Source organism: Suncus etruscus, chromosome 7 (genome assembly GCF_024139225.1).
Source record: "Suncus etruscus isolate mSunEtr1 chromosome 7, mSunEtr1.pri.cur, whole genome shotgun sequence".
NCBI lineage: Eukaryota > Metazoa > Chordata > Mammalia > Eulipotyphla > Soricidae > Suncus > Suncus etruscus.
Window position 1 is genome coordinate 13,814,625 of NC_064854.1, and position 22,078 is coordinate 13,836,702.

A 22,078-nucleotide genomic window follows, 5' to 3' on the forward strand; every position below is an offset into this window, starting at 1 on the left:
TCGTTACCCCTTCCCTCTTTGTGTTAAGGCCCTCATTTCTTAGCTTGGAGCATCTCTCCTGTGAGTCTGCATACTTGTTCCCTATCACCATCAAGGCACAGCTCAGGGCACTCCAGTGCTCCAGTTTAGGAAGCTCAGAGGATGGGAAGGACTGTAAAAAGAGCGAGTCAGGGAGAGAAGCTGCATAGGGATATTGCAGTGTGTGAGTCATGGTGCCAGGCAGTGAGTACTGCAAATAGGTGGTGGGTGGCAGCTAGTCCTGGTGATTCAGAAACCTGGGACCCAGTTGTAAGTGGAATGTTGGAAGTTATCACCCTATTTTATTTTACAGATTCATCCTGGGATGTGGTGTTTGTGGATGCAGGACACACCAGTTATTGCTCTACTCTAATTTCAGGCAGAAATTCTGCAAAAGCCATGAAGATCAGTTCTTTCTGTCATGTCATTTATGTATCTTTATTCAGATTTTCTGGTATTGACTTGTACACCTGCTTAAATTATGATCTTCACAGATTGTTTGTCTCATCCTAGGAAAACAAGATTACTTATATCAGTCAGTGATGGTTTTAAGAAAGTAATGGTTGTAGGGTGGTATAAAAGAAAGAAAAAACCCATCCTGAATCAGGAATATGTATCACAGTGAAGTTACATGGAAGTGACTCATGATTACCCATGTTTGTCTATGCCCTGGGAGAATAAACCTAAAACTATGTTTATTTACTACAAAGGATGCAGCTGCTCAGGTATTTAGGATCTAGACCTCTTGGTGGTTGTCTTCTGCTGTCATTTACTTCTGTGGAAAACTGGATTAACCAGCCTTCACCGTAAAATAATATGGCATATCGAAATTCATCCTCAACCATTATTCCTTCCTCTTTTACATGTCAAAATCCTACCTTGGTAATAAGAACTAGATAGATTTTTTAGCCCAATTTATCTTCACTTATGGCATGGTCCTATCTTCCAATAAATACTGCAGTCCTGACCTGCTTTCTCTCTCTCTTATGTGGTAGAAAATTCCTCAGACTTTTGTTTCATCTCCCTCCAGCCTGGTTTGAATTATTTCCTACAGTGATATTGCTCCAGATGGGCTTCCCTTTTCCCCTTGGGATTATAGTGTGTGTAATTATAAACAGTTGAGATTTATGTGCTCAGTTCTTATCAGACTTCTTGGATTGTCCTCCTAGGAAAATCATGCAGTGCATAATTCTGGGAGGTAAGACATGGAAAATTACATTTTTGGCAAATCTTGTAGGCATGCTGCTTCTGGTCTGGGTGTCAGAGACATAAGAGATATTTGTAATCTCCAGTACTAAACAAAGCTGACTTAGCCTATGATCTGGCCAGTAGCAGGACCACAATACTCATGTAGCCTCTTTAGTCTACTGAGGATGAATGTAATTCAAAGAACCAGAATATGTAAAGATTGTTCACTCTTTGCTGTAATGGCTGAGACTGTGTCCACTTGTGCTCTATACAAGGAGCTGAGCAATGGGATCTTTGAGGAAAAATGGACTAGAATTAGGCAGAGTTCTATTACCCTCCTCATAGCCCTAAATCGTTTTAAGATCAAGGATGCTATTTCATACAGTACCAAGACCTGGGCCCTAAGTAAATCTGATGAGAGACAGATGGATAACTTAATGACAGTTGTGGGCATACTAAAAATATGTGAACTTTGAGTAATCCTATGAGGATCTCTGCCAAGCTAACTGCAACTCACTGTTCTAAGGAAAAAAATGTTTCAAAAACTTTCTTAAAACAATGATGAAATTTAGACAATACAAAAACTAGGTCTGGGACTGAGAAATCTATGATATGGGCAATATCTAAAGGAAAATATAGAAGCAAATGGGTAAGGAAGGAAAAGAATCAAATGGCAGTGATCTGAAGCAATTGACACAAACACCACGTATTCTTGTTCTAGAGACCCAAACAAAGCCACATTGTCTCCACAATCAACTCTTTGATACCTAATAATGTCTTGATTAATGAAACATCAATTTCAATTTATCACAACCACTTCTTAGATTCTTACTAGAGATTTTCACTTAGCCACTTGATATACTGATTTTCTGCTCTAGCTCCAAACTTTAGTCCAAAAGAAACCAATCCATGAAATCCATCTTCAATGTGATCATGAGTCACCAGAATGCCAACATTCCGAAGACGGGTGATGTACATGAGACCATCATCTCTTAGAACATCATGTTCACAGGTGAGCACATAGGTCTTGGGTAAGCCACGTAGTTGTGTATCGTTGGCCAACAGCGGGGATGCCCGCACATCCAGGAGCCCTGGGTACTTGTTTGCCAGTGCAGAACTGCCAAAAGTCGGCTTCTTATAAATGTGTCCTTTCCGAAAGCGCTCAGGCAGCAGGGAGCTCCAATTAACAAACTGGAAAAGATGAGCTGCATGCACAGGTATGTGCTGGTTGGTAGACATGGCTTTCTCCAGAGATCTGTCTGTAGTAATATACTCACTACAGAACCTGAGCGTGAGCCACCGGCTCAGAATTGGACAGTTTGCTTTTTCACGGTAGGATGGTAAATCGAAATCCAGACCCTGAAGAGCAGGATAGATCAAAGCCTGAACCTTGACTTTGACTTTGACATCTTGATCTTGTGTGAGCTGAAAACAATTTATAGTGATTGTTCAAAAGGTGTTTTCATTCAGAAATGTTTTTAAATTAAAAAATAAGCCAGACATGCCAAGAGGACAGATTTTTAGACACAAAAAAATAAGAGCTTTCTTAGAGAATTTGGTAGTTTTTGATACTCTGTCTAAATCTGGCTAAATCTATCCCATAGTGACTCCCCAAGCTTTTTTAGTTCCACTGACCTGTTTCTCTGAACAGATGGGCACTGGAGGTTAGAGTTACCTAGGTTCTTCTTAAATCTTGCAAAAATTTCTTGCCCTAGAAATTTTTTTTGTATCTTATTAGTTCTTTGATGACTCCCATAATACTCTGTCTTATCAGTGTTTCAGATTAGGAGCCATATTTCCAAGTCATGTCACTGGAGACATAAACACTACTAGTAAAGGGGCTCTTGAATTAGCAAATGGTTTTCTGATTCATCCTTTGCCCTATTCCCTGTCTGAAGGATATATTTGTGTCATAAGTTTCCAAACTATGTAGAACAGATGACAGAGAAGGTAGCTTTCCTTGCACTGTAAGGATGAGGTTATGTATCATACTCAGCCCAAATTTACATATGTTTAATGCAAATAGAAATGAGACAGTCAAAAAATAAACAACGACAGTGCTTCTTTTATCTGCATATTAGACTTAAATGTAGTCTTAATAAGTTATTATTAAATAGAAAATACTCAAATATTTTTTCTCTTGAAACATGCGTTTTTGAGCCAAAAGTACCTGATTTATTTCTTAGGTCAGATTACTAGTATTCAATTTTATTTTTGTTTGCTTTTTTTGGAGGGTGGTCACACAGCTACTCCATGCTATACTTATGGAGCAAGTTGTGCTAAAGACAATCCTGATGCTGTCTATAAAAGTACTCCAGCCCTGAATAATAGCCTGGGTTATAATAGCAAAACTGTTTTTACCTGCAATTCATCAAGCTAAGTAGAGTTATGAATACTTTAGTCAGGTATGAGCTAATGAGTATGCAGTTTTAGCTATCATCCATAGGAAAATTCTATAACTGATATCTGAAAACAGTCATCCCTGTAGGAGGAACTTATTTATAAAAGTGGCCTCTCTATTTTGTCCTCTCCAATGAAGAAAACTTCTAGCACTTCAGCTTTCAGGAGTAATAACTGTTTCACACTGGATTTCCCAGTGATAGTGACAGGATTTTAAACATATATCCCCAATACAAGGAAGCCCAAAGGTCCTAAGCCAATGTTGTTAAATATGCTTAAGTTAATTCTTAAAGAAAGCTCTTTATAAAAAAGAAGATAGGAAGAAAAGAACTAAATCTATATATGTTTTCTGATATTAATCTCTGTGTCTCTCTAAAGCAAATAACACTGTATACTTAATACTATTTTCCCACTAGTATTTTGTCTAAATAATGACCATTAACTGAAGAATATTTTAAAGAGTGAACAATGTCTCGGTGCCCTACCTGCTGAACCACTGCAGCCGCTAAGGTCCCTCCGGAACTGTCTCCAGATACCCCAATTCTTTTAGGGTCCACACCATATTCCTGAAGAACAGCTTGACGCAAGAACCACCTTAGTGTGTTATAAACATCGTCAACATGAGCTGGAAAGTGATGTTTTGGAGCTAGTCGGTAGCTGTGGACAGAATAACAATGTTCTTCATGCCAATTGCTTCTTTGAATGACAATGGGGCTCCATTTACATTGACAATGCTTTATGAGCTGGAGACACAGATCTTGGGGCACTACAGAAGACAATTAGGGCTATTCAATGTATCAACTACCTGTGCCTCCAGCTCATTGCCTTTCTCCCTCTGATCCTCTGAGAGTTTGATGGCCTACAGGTTCAAAGTGTTGCATTTCACTTCTAAGGTTTGCAGTTCCCCGTGTGTCATACTTGAAAGATGTCAGGGCATTTTGACTCACTCTGACTATGTGCCTCTTGGTATCTGGACAACAGAATAACACTTTCCCTTTCTATTTTAAACTTGTGTATATAGGCACATACTTTCTGATGCTAGAAACAAAAGTCAACTTTATTTTAAAATACTTGATATTTTGGGCTGTCAAGTCCAGAGACAGTCTATATCTGTCTCTACATATATGTCTTCTTATTATCTGGGTATAAAGGTTTAACAAATGCTGATTTTATGCAAGGAAAGGCTTGAATGTAAGCATTGAATTAGATGAAAAAATAAAAAGGGGAATAATTTCTCATAAATAAACTTCGCCCAGATTTAAAATTTCTATAATTTTAGTGTATTAGTTACCTATAGACATTTTGTTCCAACATAATCAAATGATTATGGTATCAGAGGGTCAAGAATAAGCTCATTTATAGTTTTATTAATTTATATTTGGTTCATTTCTTTTGTTGATTATTGATCTAGAATTTTTTGAGGTAGCTTATATATATATTCTCATGTTAGTTAGTAAGTAATTATTTTGAATAAAGGTTTATATCCTGAAATATATTGTACTAAAGATGTAATCATGATTTATCATGTGATCCTCAAAAAACTATATGTTAGAGAAATTCTTCTATAACATCAGATTGTATATGAGAAAAGTAAATGAGAATGCATACAATGGTCACATAGCAACATCCTTAACGAGCACTATGTTGGGACAGTGGAACTGGTTCAGAGAATTGACCCACTGTGTGCTCTAGGGTACAAAGGGGATAAAATCCATATTGGTGAGACACAACCCACAATATTTCTCCTAGCCCTCCACACCCACCCCTCACTCCATGGGCAGTTCTTGACTCTAACTAGCTGGGTTCACAGCAAACTCAAGTTTACTACTCTTACTCCCTAGATGCAGACCATATATGCAGGAATAATAGTAGCATTCACAAAAGACATTCAATTACCAGGCCCAGAGTCTGTAATTTTCTTACTTGGTGGAAATGACCACAGCATCCAGTCTGTTTGCTGTCAATCTTGATAGACGGTCATACCCATACAATGCTGGAATGAAAAAAACAGAAGTCAGTGGGTGAGTGAATGAATCTCCTACAACAAAGGAGTGTCTCTGGAAACAGAAATTGTAGATTCCAGTATAACCTACTTATCCTTAGTGTCTTTTCACAGCACATTCCACAGTGGCTTATGACACAATTCTGACCAGTTTCATTCTCAAAATTAGCCTTGTTTCCCTTCACTTAGCAGGTGTGAGATGCTTGAAAAACAGGCATGAACTGAACATGAAGCAATGGGAGATTAAATCATTGGATACAAGAGTAAGGTCAGGCCCAGAAATGAAAGCAACAGTATGCTAGGTTAGAGGAGTGAGCTAGACTGACTGTCCAGCTCATGTCTCATGCAGGAGAGAAGGATTTTGTTTTCTGACCCTGGCTGGTGTCAGTATGAGAACAGCACAGTCTGCTACAGAGATAATGTTAGGTCTCCCATGACCATAAAAGACACAAGACTTTTAGTGACATATAAGGATGTGAGAATGTCAAAAAGGACACAGCAGAATTAAAGGCAAGAAGAGGGCAGAATTTGCACTCCTACAGCTGGCACAATCTTGGACACACAGTATCTGATTCATTTACCATGTACAGTTTTAAGTACCTTTAAGTTTAGATGAAGGCTGTTTTTCTCTCCCACATGGAAACAAAGCACCAGACTAGTACACTTTGTTTGAGGATGCTGTTAGCTGTTTTGTCAGCTGTAGCAAATATGCCCAAGCTTGGAGGACAGATCTTTGAAGAAAACACTGTATTTCTCTACGTGTATATGTGTATATCTGGTGCTGGTTAAGCTGATTCACAGACAGCCTTTATTCTGGAAACATGACCTCACTGCATTGAGAGATGGGATCATGCAATCAACTTGCAGTTGATGGTAAGGGGGCTCTACTGCCCTCTGAAGACATAAGTTGGTCCTCCGTTTGAGGACAGGCCCCAGGACCTTTACAGGTGACCCAGAGCTATATATACCTCTGCCAAGAAATGATAACCAACTTACTTCAGACAAAAAAAATCTATAGATGCTAAATGCAGGAGTAAAGAGTTTTCAACCCCACACAACTTTAAGAATGAAACATCACTGACCAAGGTAATGGAAGCAAAGATAAACAAATGTAACTATATTAAACTAAGAAGCTTCTTCACCTCAAAGGAAATAATGACTAGGATACAAAGTCTCTCCGTGGAATGTGAATAACTATTCACCCAAAACCTATCTGGTAAGGTGTTAATACCTAAGATATACAGGGCAGCTTGTAAGATATACAAGGTAGAGCCAAGCAAGAAAAAAATCTAACCCATTCCAAAGTGGGGAGAAGTGAACATTCATTTTCTTTAAGAAGAAAGGTACATAAAAATGCTCCATTGAGCAGTGGCTCAAATGGTAAGGTGTCTGCCTTGCATGCACATTAGTCTAGGACAGACACAGTTTGATCCCCCAGCGTTCCACATGATTCCCCAAGCCAGGAGCAATTTCTGAGTGTATAGCCAGGAGTAACTCTTGAGTGTCACTGGGTATATGCACCTCCCTAAAAAAGTTCCAAATCAATAATAATCAGGGTTATGAAAAATCAAAACATCAATGAGTTATCATCTCACAACATGAAGACTGATGCACATCGCAAAGAGCAAGAACAGCCAGTGTGGATGTTGAGAGAAAGGGATTCTTATTTAAGGCTGGTGAGACTATAGACTAGTCCAGTTTTTATGGAAATCAATATAAATAATCCTAAAAACATTAGAAATAGTGCTCCCATATGAGGTCTCAGCAATCCACTCTTAGGGATATACCCTAGAAACCCAAAAACACCATGCAGAAAAGCCCTCTAAATACCAATTTTCTTTGAAGCACTATTTACAATAGCTGGAATCTGGAAACAGCCTAGATTTATAGAAAGGAATAGTGACTAAAGAAACTTTGGTACATATGCAGAATGGACTATATTGCAGCTGTTAGGAAAAATGAAGTCATGACATTTGTTTACACATGGATATATATGGAGATTATTATGCTGAGTGAAAGGAGTCAAATGGAGAATAATAAATAATAATAGTAGTAATAATAATAGAATAATATCACTCATTTGTGGGATGTAAAAAAATAAAGAAAGAATAGTATGGTAATAATATCCGGAGAATAATGGGTGAAGACTGGTGAGCTTCCAGTTCTCCAGCTCACTAAGGAACTCTTTCTCCTTCTGGGAGTGGGGAGCTTTTGTTAGCATGGGGAATGGTAGGCCTCCATGCCAAAGGCCTTTGTACCAAGCTTAGGTGTGCTGCAGGGCTTGGGCCACCCCAGAAGCCTTCCATCTTCTTCCTCACTAACTTCAGGGCTATCCATGAGTGCACACCCAGGGGGACATTGAGGTGGGTGCTGGGAAATAGTTTAAAGGGGACCCCAGCTTTTTCCAACCCCCACACAGCACAAGAGGAGATGGCTCCTGGAAGTTGCAGGCAACTTTCCTTCACACCAGTGTCCATTCTGAAACTGAGTGGGGGCTAGTGCCCCCATGCGTAATGTATAAATAATTAGGATATCATTGGGTTTAATCTGTTTCTCATATACAGAATGTGTATGCTGTATACTTTTTTTCCCCTCTTGGCTCACTACCCAGATGATTATTTTTAGTCCTTTACTTACTCACCCCCACCGCCTATTATCCCACACTTAACCATGTTTACCCTCAGTTCTTGGCTCCTCATGAAGCACATCATTATCTCCATTCAAGCCAGCTGCCAACCAGCTCCCAAAGTAAAAGAATAGACTCTCAGCCTGTTATGAAACCAATAGTCTGTTCCAATTTATCTACTCTCAGAAGCCTCCTGTCCTCCACCTTCCTTCACTGTGTAACTGTGTTTGCTACCATACTAGGTTTATGAGAAGTCCCCACTCAAAGACATTTCTTGATATGGGACTACTCATAGTTATTTTGCAGATTCCAGAAGGCCAAATCACAAAGTGGTGTCCTGAATTCAACACCTCCCCCCAACTATTTCTAATTTCTATTTCTATTTCTATTCTATTTTATTAGCAATAAAAGGACATTTATATCTCCTTTGAATATCTTAGATGTATTCCCTTAATGACTATAACTCTTATATCCTCTTATAAAGTGACAATTTTGCCCACTGTTTTGTTGTTGGTGTTGTTGTTTTTTTCTTTGTGATCTGTTCAATATGTAATTCTGATAGAAGAGTCTTTTACTTTAGAATTCATGTTAGAACCAAGTTAAGGGGATTGTCGGACTTGTTCCCTTGACTCCCAGAGGCACCAATAATACCTTGTGGCATTGTTCCTCTTTTGCATAGGCACAATAAATTGGAAAAATATTACATATGCAAACAAGCTATTACCTAATAGAGATAGGAACACATATTTTTAATGCAGTTTGACGTTATATCCTGAACATTGGCATAATGACTTGGCTCAGGCCCCAGAAGAATTGGCATTGCCTGTACACCCCTGAATCATTGACCATCTATGGAAACAACCACAATTGTCTATAACACCACTAGGAAGAAAACCTCTACCAGGGAAGACCCTACTGCTACCCTGGCATTGACTTACTCCAAAGAGCATTCTCTTAACATCCATATGACTCAGCAACAGCAACAACCTGCTTGCAGGGCAGAACGCTTCGCATCTAATGGTAAGGTGAAACTAGAGGATACTCTACATCATCTTGGCTTTGATGAAGGAAATGCACAGAACCAAAATCTTTAACTACAAAAACCTGACACCAAAAACAGCTAATGTGTGAAAAAATTACACACAGACTACAGAGAATGACTTGGGAGTTGGAGAATCTACTATGCCTGGAACCCAGAGTCAGTCTTATGCCAGAAAATTTCAGGGATAAGGTCTCCTTGTATTTAAGCAAAGGCTTTATTTTCTTTCCATTTTTCCCATATTTTACTGGGCCTATGCAAACAACAACAATCACCACTCTCACATCATTATTACTCTATTTTTAAACTCTTATTCTTTTTTTTTTAAAAAAGAGAGAGCTTACTAAACTTTCTGCTGGTGCTTTAATAATTTATTGTGATTCAATAATTTTCCAAAATATACTTGCTACTGAACTTTTTCTTTCTTTTCCCTTCCATCTCTTTAGTTATTCTTTCAATTTTCTATATTTTTAAATCATGTTGATTTTGGTCTTTCTAAAACAAATATATTATGATCATTTATGTCAATTATGTAATGCATTTTCTTTAAATAAATTAAAAATAAAAAATAACATCCAGAGAGAATAGAGATGAAAGCCAGGGAACCAGTCCATAGTAGGAAGCTAGCCACCAAGAGCAGGCAGTTAGGGTAGAGAAGGGTCCACTATAACAATGATAGTTGTCACTCTAAACAAGAACTGCATAAAGAGATATGCATGATAACCCTTCATTAGCAATATTTCAAACCACAGTGTTAAAAGAGAGAGAGAAAGAGAATGAGAGTGAAAAGTAAAGTGCCTTCCCCAGAAGCATGTGGAGGTGGTAGATGGGAGATAAAGTGGGGGCATTGGTGGTGGGAAAATGCACTGGTGTATATTCTATGACAGAAACCCCATCATGAACAACTTTATAACCACGGTGCTAAAATAATTATTTAAAAAGACAGAAACTTCAGAGTATCTAGAGTGAATGTATAAAGTGCATCTCGATCTGGACATATAAAAGTAAAATATATTAAATATACAAGTAAACATTAAAGTAGTTATTTTAAGTATAAGATGTTAAAAGCACCCTAGTTCAAGTCTATGTTTTGTTCCCATATCCTTATTTAGCTTTCCCTTGCCTCTGGATTTATTTAAAATCTGGAGTCACCAGCCCCTTTCCTCATTTCTCCTCCACTGTCCACTCACTTCCTTTTAATTTTTGTTGCAACTGCAATTAATAGCATCAATAATGAATGTCTATCTTCAAAACATTATTTCTCTTCTGAAACTAGCTATAGCTTTTCATTATTTTTGCCTTGTAGGATAATGGTAATAATCCTCTAAACTAATATAACTCCAAGTAAATCACTTTTGGATGGCTAAACTTGTATACCTGTGATAATTTTTAAATTAATTTATTTTTTAAAAAGCATTACATAGTTGACATTACTGATAATCATACATTTTTAGAAAGACTAAAAGCAACATGTTTTTTTTTTAAAAATAGAAAATTGAAAGAAAACTAAAGAGATGGAAGAGAAAGAAAAGAATACTTTTTAAAACTATTGACTCACAATGAATTAATGAAGCACCAGTAGAAAGTTTAGTAAACTCTTTTTTTTTAAAGAATAAGAGTTAAAAAAAATACAGCAATAGCAGTGTGAGAGTGGTAATTGTTATTTGGGTGGGCCCAGCAAAATATGGGTAAAATGGGTGGAAAAGCCTTGTTCTAAATACAATGAGACCTTATCCCTGAAGTTCTCTGACATAATACCTACTCTGGGCTCCAGCCATACTAGGTTGTCCAACCCCTGATTCATTTTCTGTGGTCACGGAGAATTTTTTTTTCACACATTAGCTGTTTTATCCTGTTTCTGTTGTTGAAGATTCTGGTTTCTGTGCCAGAAAGATTTTGGTCTCTGTGTGGTTTTTGTGTTTCGTCGATGTTAGGAAGTGGAGCGTCCTCCAGTTTCACCTCACCATCAGATGCGAAGCTTTCTGCCCTGCAAGCAAGTTGCTGCTGTCTCTGAGTCATCTGGGTGTGAAGTGAACACTCCTTGAAGTAAAGTCCATGCCAGGGTAGCGGCAGGGTCTCCTCTGGTAGAGGTTTGCCTCCCGGTGATGTAGACATTGTGGTTGTTTCCATAGATGGTTCAGGGGTGTATGGGCAATGTACTAATCCAAGTCATTATGCCAGTGTTCAGGGTATAGGCCTAACTGCATTACAAAATTTGTGTTACTATATCTATTAGATAATAGCTTGTTTGCATGTGTAGTATTTTCCCATTTTAATGCACCTATGCAAAAGAGAAACAATGCCACAATGTTTTATTGGTGCCTCTGGGGTCCGAGGGAACAATTCCAATAATAAGGGATAATTTTTAACAAATATATTATAGTGGTAAATTAGAATCAACAACTCAATAAATTGCATGTTAAAATATTTATACAGATACATACCAGCACTTCCCAAACAAAAACCACCACCATGAATATAAAATATGCCTCTTCTTAGTGTCTTGGTCTTCCTCTTTGGCACATAGACACGCACAGAGATGTTGTGGAAAGTGGTGTCCACCACAGTAACATTTTCATCAGAAGTGGGTGGGGTCTCCAGAAATCTCATAAGGAATAAGCTACTGGTCATGAAGTGGCTGATTCCCAATAGCTCAACCAATAGCATCTAAGTAGAGAGACAAGAGTAGAACCAGCCATGAGCGTTAGGGCAATTGTACACAGGCATAGGTTAGAGAGACATCCCAATAGTCTGAATCCTAAGAAGGCCCCACAGCCCAGGGTTTAGCACAGGAGGTGCCCTACAGGATTATAGGTTATGACCACTTGGCAAACTCTTCCTTCTTTAAGTGCAAAGTAAAACCAAGTTGCCTGGTATAAATAAGCATAAATTAGAGTAAGAGAACAAGACAAATTGTCAGATTTGATGTATCAATTTTGGGCTCAAAGGCACAGACAGAGAAGGTCACGGTGGTCACCTGACATACCGCAGCTGCTGTACAAGACGAGGGAGAAATCTCCAGCAGCAGGTGAATCTGAGAGTAGTCCTGAAGAACTGACCAGGGAACTTCCCAAAGATGGAAGGAAAAGAAATAATCTTTTTCTTAAACAATCTTTGATAGGACCAAGACAGTCTTGAACCATCCTTTGTGCAGCTACAAACTCCACAGCCTGCCCAAACTGAACTGTTTAGCAGAGGCTGTGCCCCAGAGATTTCTCCCTGTAAACTCCTGAGCCATCACACTAACAGAGAGATGAGATAATGATCCAATTTCTATCTCCATTAACATACATGAGTAGATATGTTTCAGAGGTTTTCTTCACAGGTGTGCTGCCTCATGCTCCGTGTGTATTAATTTCTGTTGGAACTTCCCTGTTCCTGAAGTACCTGGCAAATGGGACTCCATAGAACAACTGCTTGGGGATTCTCCTTGAAGAAAATGTTTTGAACACATGATTTTAGAGAAGAAGAAGGATAGCACCAAGAAGAGTGCCATTTTCCCATGATCAGTTATTATTCTCAGGCTTAATTCTAGGCCTTGCTTTTAGGATCTAAGTTTAGAAGCAAGTCTAATTTAGAGTTAATTCCTTGTCCTCCTTCTGTAATTTAGCTTTACTATATGCAGGGTCATAGTGTGTGAAACTGAAACTCGACCTGAGATTATAGTTACCAATCTCTGCAACCTGACTTTGTGAGAACAAAGTGTATACCAGAAAAAACCACAAGGTCCAGGTGGCCTCAGAAGAACTTAGGAACTGAACAATGTACCTTGGTTCTGTAAAGATAAGATTAAATTTTGCTAAATATACAGCCAAACTTAAGCATTTATCTGATAAGTATACTACAAATGTATAATTTTAAAGTCTAATTATGACTATGTAGAAACCCCCTAGACTTCCCATAAAAATGACTTACAAGCTTTTGTCAGGGTTACCATACTCCCAAGGATGCTTGGCCCCAGAATGCTGGAATAAACTCCTATGCCTTTTCACATAATTCTTCATCTCCGTGTAATATTTTTGGCATGGTTTCTGAGTCTGGAGCTAACACCTCCACACTCTCAGAGTTCAGGTGAAGGGTATTACCTATCAATATTACAAGACACTTTTATTACCAACTGTGATGCTTTTAAGACATTCTTACTCACCAATGTTTGTATTTAGCTTCTACCTGGTGTTTCCTGTTTCCCTGGCTAACCTTTACCTATGTCCCTGATCCTGTCACCCTGCACATATACCAATTTCTCTTGTCCTATATAGGCATTGTTATATTGAAATAATATTTTTTACTGATTTTCAGACTCAATGTCTGGAGAGTAGTAGTTGATTTATCCTCATCTGATAGATTGAAGGTTGAGATAGACAGAGGAGATGGAGGTCTCTTGAGTTTGGTGCCAGTAGTGCATGGTAAATTACCAGTTCTGGGAAAGTTTTTAGACAGAGATCATTTCTCCACTGGGAAGCCACTTGGGACCTATTCTTTCTGTCATCAGCTGAGGGGTTCTCGCTGGTCAATTGGGTCATTACATTTGACTTATCAAGAGGGACTCCCAAAGGTAGAAGGGCTGCATTTGGTTAACCCCATAAAGAGATGCTAGTGGGATAACTAATTTTACAGGTTTATGGTGAATTAGATTCCTGGCTTTACCTGTCTTGCTAAAATGGGACTGAAACAGGAATACACCCAGCCTTCTCAACTTCTCTCATGCTGGACTAAATGTACTGAGACCTTTATTAACTCGGTCCTGCATTTTTTAAGCACAACTGGAAATCCCAGAAGCAGCTTAGCCCTGTATAAAAATTGTCTGTGAAGCTAATCTCTCATTCCCAGACAAAGGAACCTGTGTGACCAAACTTTGGAAAAGGAAGATGTTTACAGGGCATTTAAGGGGGGGATCTCAGATGCCCTTCAATTTTGGGTGACATTGCTCTCACTTCAGCAGCACATATACTAAAATTGAAATGATACAAAAAAGATTAGCATGGCCACTATGCAAGGATGGCACGCGATTTTGGGTGACATGGGCAATTATTGACTCCATTATCTATCAGGTTTTGGAATGCACCACTGAAGAGGAGGATACCAGATGTGAAATGGGAGGAAAAGAGATGAGTAAAGGACCCACCAATAGGATTAAAGATGAAACAGATAAAGTTTCTCCTGTTGAAACCCTTAAGAGGAATAAGAAAAAAAAATAGACAAACTAAGAATATTAGCCCCTCAGATCATCTGGTGCCCATGATAAAAGAGAGGTGGCTTCCCAGTGGAGAAGCAATCTCTGTCTAAAAACTTTCCCAGAACTGGTAATTTACCATGCACTACTGGCACCAAATTCGAGAGACCTCCATCTCCTCTGTCTATCTCAACCTTCAATCTATCAGATGAGGATAAATCAACTACTACCTCTCCAGACATTGAGTCTGAAAATCAGTAAAATAAATAAATAAATAAATAAATAAATAAATAAATAAATAAATAAAAATAAAGCTGGCTTAGTGACTGCCTGAGATGTGTGCAAGATACAGTCTCAACTAAACCTTGCAGTTAAAACCATTAACCATCCTTGAGTAGATTCCATCTAGATCTCATGAGCTTCATATTCATCTTTTTCTCATCCATCTGAAGGAAAATCAGCTTCCATTTTATGAAAATCAAAGGCTGGAGGAAAATCATCCAAGGAAACAACACCTTTAAAAAAAGCTGGGGTGGCCATATTAATATCAGAAGACACAAATTTTAGACTCAGAAAAGATGTAAGGGACAAAAATGAGCACTTTGTACTAAACAGGGAAAACATGCAACAGGAAGAATAACACACTACTAAACATATGGACACCCAATGAGAGACCAGCAAATTATCTAATACGATTATTGACCAATTTGAAAAAGGACATCAATAATAACACAATAATTGAGGGAGACCTCAACACAGCCCTGTCAACACTTGATAGGTCAACAAGACTGAAACCCAACAAAAATATACTATCTCTGAAATGAGAAATGGAAGAAAAAGGCCTAACAGATATATATAGCGCATTCCATTTCCAGAAACCTGGATACACATTCTTCTCCAATGTACCTGGGTAATTCTCCAGGATAGAACACATCCTGACAAATAAAACATACCTCCATTGTCACTACCTGCAAAAGGAAGCACACACCAGAAGTGGCTTTTGGCTTTCCTGGTGCCATGCCTAATTTTTCCTCCCAAGAAATATCTGCCAGAAGGCCAGTTGGAGAAGTCATTGACCCTTTTGTGGATTACTGGCTATATTTATACTATATATAATTTATATATATATATATATATATATATATATATATCTTTACTTTTATTTATTTGATTTTTGTCTCCTTTTCTACTATATCAATTCGGCCTTAGCTATCCTGCAAACAAAGAAATTTCAGTACCAAGAAAGCCCGCCAAAAGCTCCCCGCTGGCTAGTCTATTTGTGACTCTTACTTCTAGTATAACCTGGCTCCAGCAGCTTGTTTTTTCTGAGTCTAGCTCTATGATGGTAAACAATTATTTCTGTCCCCCCAAAAATCTACATAAACATTATAAAACTACATAAACATCATAAATATCTCTGTCTCTCTCCTCCTGGTTTCTTGAAAAACCTGCTTTTTGCTAAACCAAAAACATCTCTAGCTCTTGTTTCACAGCCCTCTAGCAGGGCTCTTTCTCACCTACATTGAATAGTTATTTGATATGTAAATTCTAGGGCCTAGTCTCATTGGGAAGATCCTCTGCAGGATTAACATCATTAAAATGGCAATACTCCCCAAAGCATTGTACAGATTTAATGAGATACCCATGACATTCTTCAAAGAAGTGGATCAAACACTTCTGAAATTCATTTGGAACAATAAACACCCTTGAATTGCTAAAGTACTCCTTGGGAAAAGAAATATGGGAGGCATTACTTTCCCCAACTTTAAACTGAGCAATAGTTATCAAAACAGCATGTTATTGGAATAAAGAGAGACCCTCAGATCAGTGAAATAGGCTTGAGTACTCAGAGAATGTTCCCCATACATACAATCACCTACTTTTTTTTTTATAAAGAAGCAAGAAATCCTAAATGGAGCAAGGAAACCCTCTTCAACAGGTGGTGTTGGCACAACTGGTTAGCCACTTGCAAAATGTGAACTCAGACCCCCAGTTATCACCCTGTATGAAGGTAAAATCCAAATGGATTAAAGACCTTAATATCAAACCTGAAACCATAAGGTATATAGAACAACATGTAGGTAAAACACTCTATGAATTGAGACTAAAGGCATCTTCAAGAAGGAAACAGCACTTTCCAAACAAATGGAAGCAGAGATAATTAGATGGGAATATATTAAGCTGAGAAGCTTCTGCACCTCAAAGGAAATAGGACCCAGGATACAAGAGTCACCCACTGAGTGAGAGAAGCTATTCACCCAATATCTATCAGATAAGGGGCTAATATCCAAAATATACAAGTCACTGACAGGACTTTACAAGAATAAAAAACACCTAATCCCATCAAAAAATGGGGAGAAGTAATGAACAGACACTTTCAAAGAAGAAATACAAATGGCCAAAAGGCACATGAAAAAATGCTCCACATCACTAATCATACTAATCATCAGGGAGAAGCAAATCAAAACAACTATGAGGTACCAGCTCATGCCACAGAAATTAGGGCATATCACAAAGAATAAGAACAGTGCTGGCGGGGCCGGGCGGTGGCGCTGGAGGTAAGGTGCCTGCCTTACCTGCGCTAGCCTAGGAGACGGACCGCGGTTCGATCCCCCGGCGTCCCATATGGCCCCCCAAGCCAGGAGCGACTTCTGAGCGCATAGCCAGGAGTAACCCCTGAGCGTTACAGGGTGTGGCCCAAAAACCAAAAAAAAAAAAAAAAAAAAAAAAAAAAGAACAGTGCTGGCAGGGATGTGGAGAGAAAGGGACTCTTTTTCACTGCTGGTGGAAATGCCATCTAGTCCAACCTCTATGGAAAGCGATATGGAGTTCCTCCAAAAACTGGAAATTGAGTTCCCATACAATCCAGCTATACCACTCCTATAAATAAACCCTAGGAACACAAAAATACAATACAAAATTCCCTTCCTCACACCTATATTCATTGCTGCACTATTTACAGTAGCCAGACTCTGGAAACAACCAAGATGCCCTTCAATAGATGATTGGATAAAGAAACTGTGGTACCTATACACAATGAAATATTATGCAGCCATCAGGAGAGATGAAGTCATGAAATTTTTCTATACATGTGCTGCCTTTGGATGATAATAAAAAATATAGTAGATAATAAATAATCTACTTTTCTTAGTAGAAATATAATGTAGGAATGTTACTAGGCATATGAACAGCTTAATATGTTCTAGATAATATTTTTAAAATATTAAACCAATTAACTTAGATATTTTATTCAGCTGTTTTAAATGTATTATTTCAGCATATACTAATAACATTTATAATTTTGAAAAAAATGAATACAATTTCGCCATGCTAGTTGTAAGAGTGTCAATTTATTTCCAAATTTCTCGAGATATCAAACTCAAGCTCAGTAAGATAAAAGGTTAAACCAGGGGCATGTGGTAATAAGTTTAGATAGTATTTTAAACAAGAAAGATAAAGATAATAAATAGAAATATGTTTACTGGATAAAAGGGGAAATCAGTTAAATTAGAGTGAATACTTCATTGAAATTGTTTTGTTTGCATATATCCAGTGAAACGGAATATCTTTCTGAAAAGTGGTAAATGGATTCATATCTATTAGCAGTGTAACAAATTGTCTGTTTACTAAAATAAAAGTTACAAAATTCACATACTCTAATTCTTCCTTTAAAAACCTACTAATCCCCAAATTTAAACATTGCAGGTGGGTCTTTACAGAACCCTGAACATTTGTCATATGGCTTGACTATAGCTTCAGATGCTCTGAGACAGGCCGTAAATTCTAATCTCCCAACATGTGGCTTCCATAGAGGTCTTCTTATAGACCGTGGGAAAGGTTTTGTGCCACCTTGGCTATGGTATGGAATAGCCCAAGAGCTCAAGTACATTGGTTACAGGGGTGACATCTTAAAGTAACAGTCAATGACACTCACCTGAAGAAAATGAAAGAAGTGGAGCCTCTATCTCCTCTAAAACCTAGAAGGATCTCTGAGGTTACATAAACTAAAAGACAAACATGAGGCCTGACATTGAAAAATAAGACCAAAAACTTCTTAGGAAAGGCTACCCTGCTCTAATTTAACTAAATCTAAGATTATAAATTACTATCCCACTTCTTATTGCATCTATGCAAAATAAAAGCCATCTTTACTAAAGATGGTTTATTGTGTTAATTTTAAGAGTTTAGAGAAAACCATGCTTCATTTCAGTGATATGGTTTTGGTATAAAATCATTTTTCTGAGCCCATAGAGGGAAAAAAAAAAACCCTTCAGTTAGAATTAATTTAAAATCATCCAAACTCTTTTAAAGCATGAAATGAGTTTGACTCTAGAAAATTAGTAGGTTCTGTATTATATATTAAAAAAACTTGTAATCTTGGTGTTTAATAATTTAACTTGTTTAGTAATTTTTTTGTTTTGTTTTTTTGGTTTGGGGGCCACACCCAGCAGTGTCCAGGGGTTACTCCTGCATCTACATCCGGAAATCGCTCCTTGCAGTCTAGGGATTTCATATGGGATGCTGAGCATCTAGCACAGGTTTGTGCCAGTGGGCAACATAACATGCAAGGCAAACGCCTTAGTGCTGTGCTATCACAGATCTTGCTAATCAGTAATTGCTTTATCAGAAAGGACTCCCTTCAAAAAGAAAATAACCTCTAAGAATCCCCAGTCTCTTGTGTATCACATTTTCTCTATCTATACTAAAAAATACCCATGCCCTTGTCCTTTTTTCTAAGCAACATGCTTGTCATGATTGTGCGTTGTTTATCTGTCTTAATTTTTCCCTCTCAGTGCAAGGTTCTTCTCGCAGCATGATCTTACTTAAAGCTAGGTCATTCAGATGTCTCTCAGTAACCCTGACCTGAGAGTGTCAGCATGATCCTGCAGTACTCATGACAGAGACTGTGACAAGTCTACTCCAATGATCCTGGAAATACTTCAGGCTCCTGATACTCCTGATATTCTTGAGGTTAATTCTTACCGCTACCACTGCCGTTGTAGGCATGGCTCTTATAACCTCAGCTCAGAAATGTGATTTTATCAAACATTGCAGAATGAATCACACCACTTCTGAACAATCCAGATCATTATCATTCACAATATTAAACAAAGGTTGGATTCTTTGCATCAAGCCCTGCTCTGGATGCAGGAAGGCTCAATATCTTAAAACGAAAAAATATTTTTAAAAACAATTTTGTGAGAGAATAATTTCTCCTTTTGTATAACCTCCCAAAGTTATAATTGGCAGCTCAACATGGGACCATGTCAGATACCAGTGGCAGGACTTGTAGAAAATATGCCTCAGAATACTTATGCCCTTCAGAACGAGATTGCTCCAGTGTTCAGAGATGAACTCCCAGGTATTTATTGTGATAATTTAGCTTGGAGAATTTCAGGTGCATTTAAGGGCCTTGGTCTGAGATCATGGTGGCAAAGACTCATCCACACTGGTGGCAGTGCTGGTATGACCTTACTTATCATGTTTCTTTTACTGATTCTGGGATCCTACCTCTTGTGGAAAGCCTAGTCCATGTAGAGAGTATGAGTCATCAAGCCTATCTTAATTTCTCGAATTTTTGAAACATAAAAGGGGGAACCATTGAGGGAAAAAACCCAGGAAAAAGCTGTTTCCAAAACCACCTGTCAGTTGGAACCCCAGAGAACAGCTATTCTTGGGGGCCCTATAGAGTAACTTCTATGTGGTATCTCCTTGAGAAGAAAGCTTCAGAGACACCATTTCAGAACTGGGGAAGAACACCACAAGATAGGTGCTATCTTCCCATAATCAATGGTTACTCTAAGGCTTGAATTCAGACCTTCCCTCCTTCCTTACAGAGAAAACTGGTTATGGATATTACCTACCAACCTCACTTTTATTACCACTGTGACTTTCCTGAGACATTCCTAAGCTCCAAATTTTATGTTTTTCTTCTCCCTTACAGTCCTCTGCTATGTCCTTAGCCCTGCCACCGGTATGAATCCAACATCTCTTGTACCCGGTATGAATCCAACATCTCTTGTTCTATATAAGAATTGTTAGAATGAAATAAAGTATCTCTGGTCATCAGCCTGGGGCCATTTCTTCTCTGGCTATTCTCTGGCTTCTCTGGGAATCTTAGGTTTCAAACACAAGGGTGAGGCAGAAGTTCAGAAGTTGACCATCGCTGGCCCACTAGAACAATACATTGCCCTTGGAACTCTTCGGTGTGGGCAAATTTCTATATATGCCAGCCATTCTACTTGACACAGTCTGTGCTGTTAAACCTGCTTCCCTACAATTTCCTGATTGTCCAACTGCCCTAGCACATTTGGGTGAATTCACAAATTCTGAGGTAGGTTCCCTGCAGATAGGACAGAATTGTAGGGCCAAGGGCCCCAGTGCTGCCATAGGGCAAAGGATCTAAGACTGGTGCTCCCATTGCCACTGCCTCCCAGCCAAGACCTATGGCTTTTATTTTTATTTATTATTTGTTTGTTTTTATCATCAGAAGGTAGTTCAGTGCAGAGAAAGTAAAAGGAGGAAATGACTATCCTAGATACCAAGTAATCACCCTCAGCAGAAAGGCAACTTAAGCCTTCTCTGTTCTCTCAGCAGCTCTGTCTGGCCTGGGAACCATATATTTACCATATTCCTTGATTTTTCAATGCCAGCCAGTTTAGAAATGTGTCTGTTAAGTAGCCTAGTCCTGGGTGAGTATCAGAACAGAATAGTTTATTATTCAACCCTTCTGCTGAGCCCAGCACTTGCAAGGAGACTTTCCACTTTCTTAACAGCACACTGTCTTTTAATATTGAAAATCAAAACTCCTGCCACTACTTTCATATTATTTACGCACGTATGCTTTAAGGAAGTTAAATATATGGTTTTGAAATCAGTTGCCAAACCTTAAGAATGAATTTTTCAGGGACAGAGCAATAGCACAGCTGGTGATGCAGTTGCCTTCCAAACCACCAATCTGGGTTCAATCTCTGCCATTTAGTATGGTCCCATAAGCCTGCCAGGAGTTATTTATGACGACAGAGCATGAAGAAACTCTGAGCACTATCAGGCATGGCCCACAAAACGAACAAAAAAGTAAACTTTTCAAGAAAGCAGAAAAGACAATTTTACTAAAACATTAAACTTCTATGTGTTACAAATTATAAAATTCTCCACTTACCAAATTTGATACAGTCTTAAGACCTACATCCATGCACATTAATTCCCAAGGCTGTTCGTTGTTCACTGGTAGAGGTGTGTACAGGTACCATGCACCTAGGACCCCCACAAATAGGAACAAAAGCACTTTTCTGCCCATGATAATTCCTGTCTTCCTTAGAGACACAGCAGATGCACTTGTGCAGAAGCAACAATCTGAATTTTCACCCAGCTACATTGGTCAATTTCTATATGTTGCCTAACTTTCAGATTGTAAAGCCTCAGCCCAGTCTGTCATTGTCTGTGATTCCAGGAATGATTACACTTAAAGAAATACAAAAGAGTAACTAACTCTACACAGCAAAACTTCCTGGCACAACTGCCCTTTTCACTGAATGTGTTAGATTGGTAGGTTGTCAATAAATATAAATTTGTCACACAATTACTTGGGCAGAATACTCATGAGGAAATATGTATGTCAATATAGTGAAT

General features: G+C 38.4%; 2 protein-coding genes and 1 non-coding gene across 3 annotated transcripts in view; 1 reads left to right on the top strand and 2 right to left on the bottom strand.

The window, feature by feature from the left end:
• The window catches only part of LOC126013250 (arylacetamide deacetylase-like), a 124,813-nt gene that overhangs the window by 35,594 nt on the left and 67,141 nt on the right, over positions 1–22,078 (bottom strand). The gene's annotated exons all lie outside the window — the stretch shown is intronic.
• Positions 1,995–21,772, bottom strand: LOC126013274 (arylacetamide deacetylase-like). Its single transcript, XM_049776295.1, has 5 exons — positions 21,609–21,772; positions 11,718–11,940; positions 5,530–5,599; positions 4,092–4,263; positions 1,995–2,631 (listed from the first exon to the last, which is right to left on the bottom strand). The coding sequence occupies exons 1-5, from the start codon at positions 21,744–21,746 to the stop codon at positions 2,038–2,040; spliced, it is 1,197 nt and encodes a 398-aa protein (XP_049632252.1). The 5' UTR covers positions 21,747–21,772; the 3' UTR covers positions 1,995–2,037.
• LOC126014539 (U6 spliceosomal RNA) lies at positions 14,198–14,306 on the top strand. Its single transcript, XR_007497582.1, has one exon. It is a non-coding gene; the product is annotated as a U6 spliceosomal RNA (small nuclear RNA).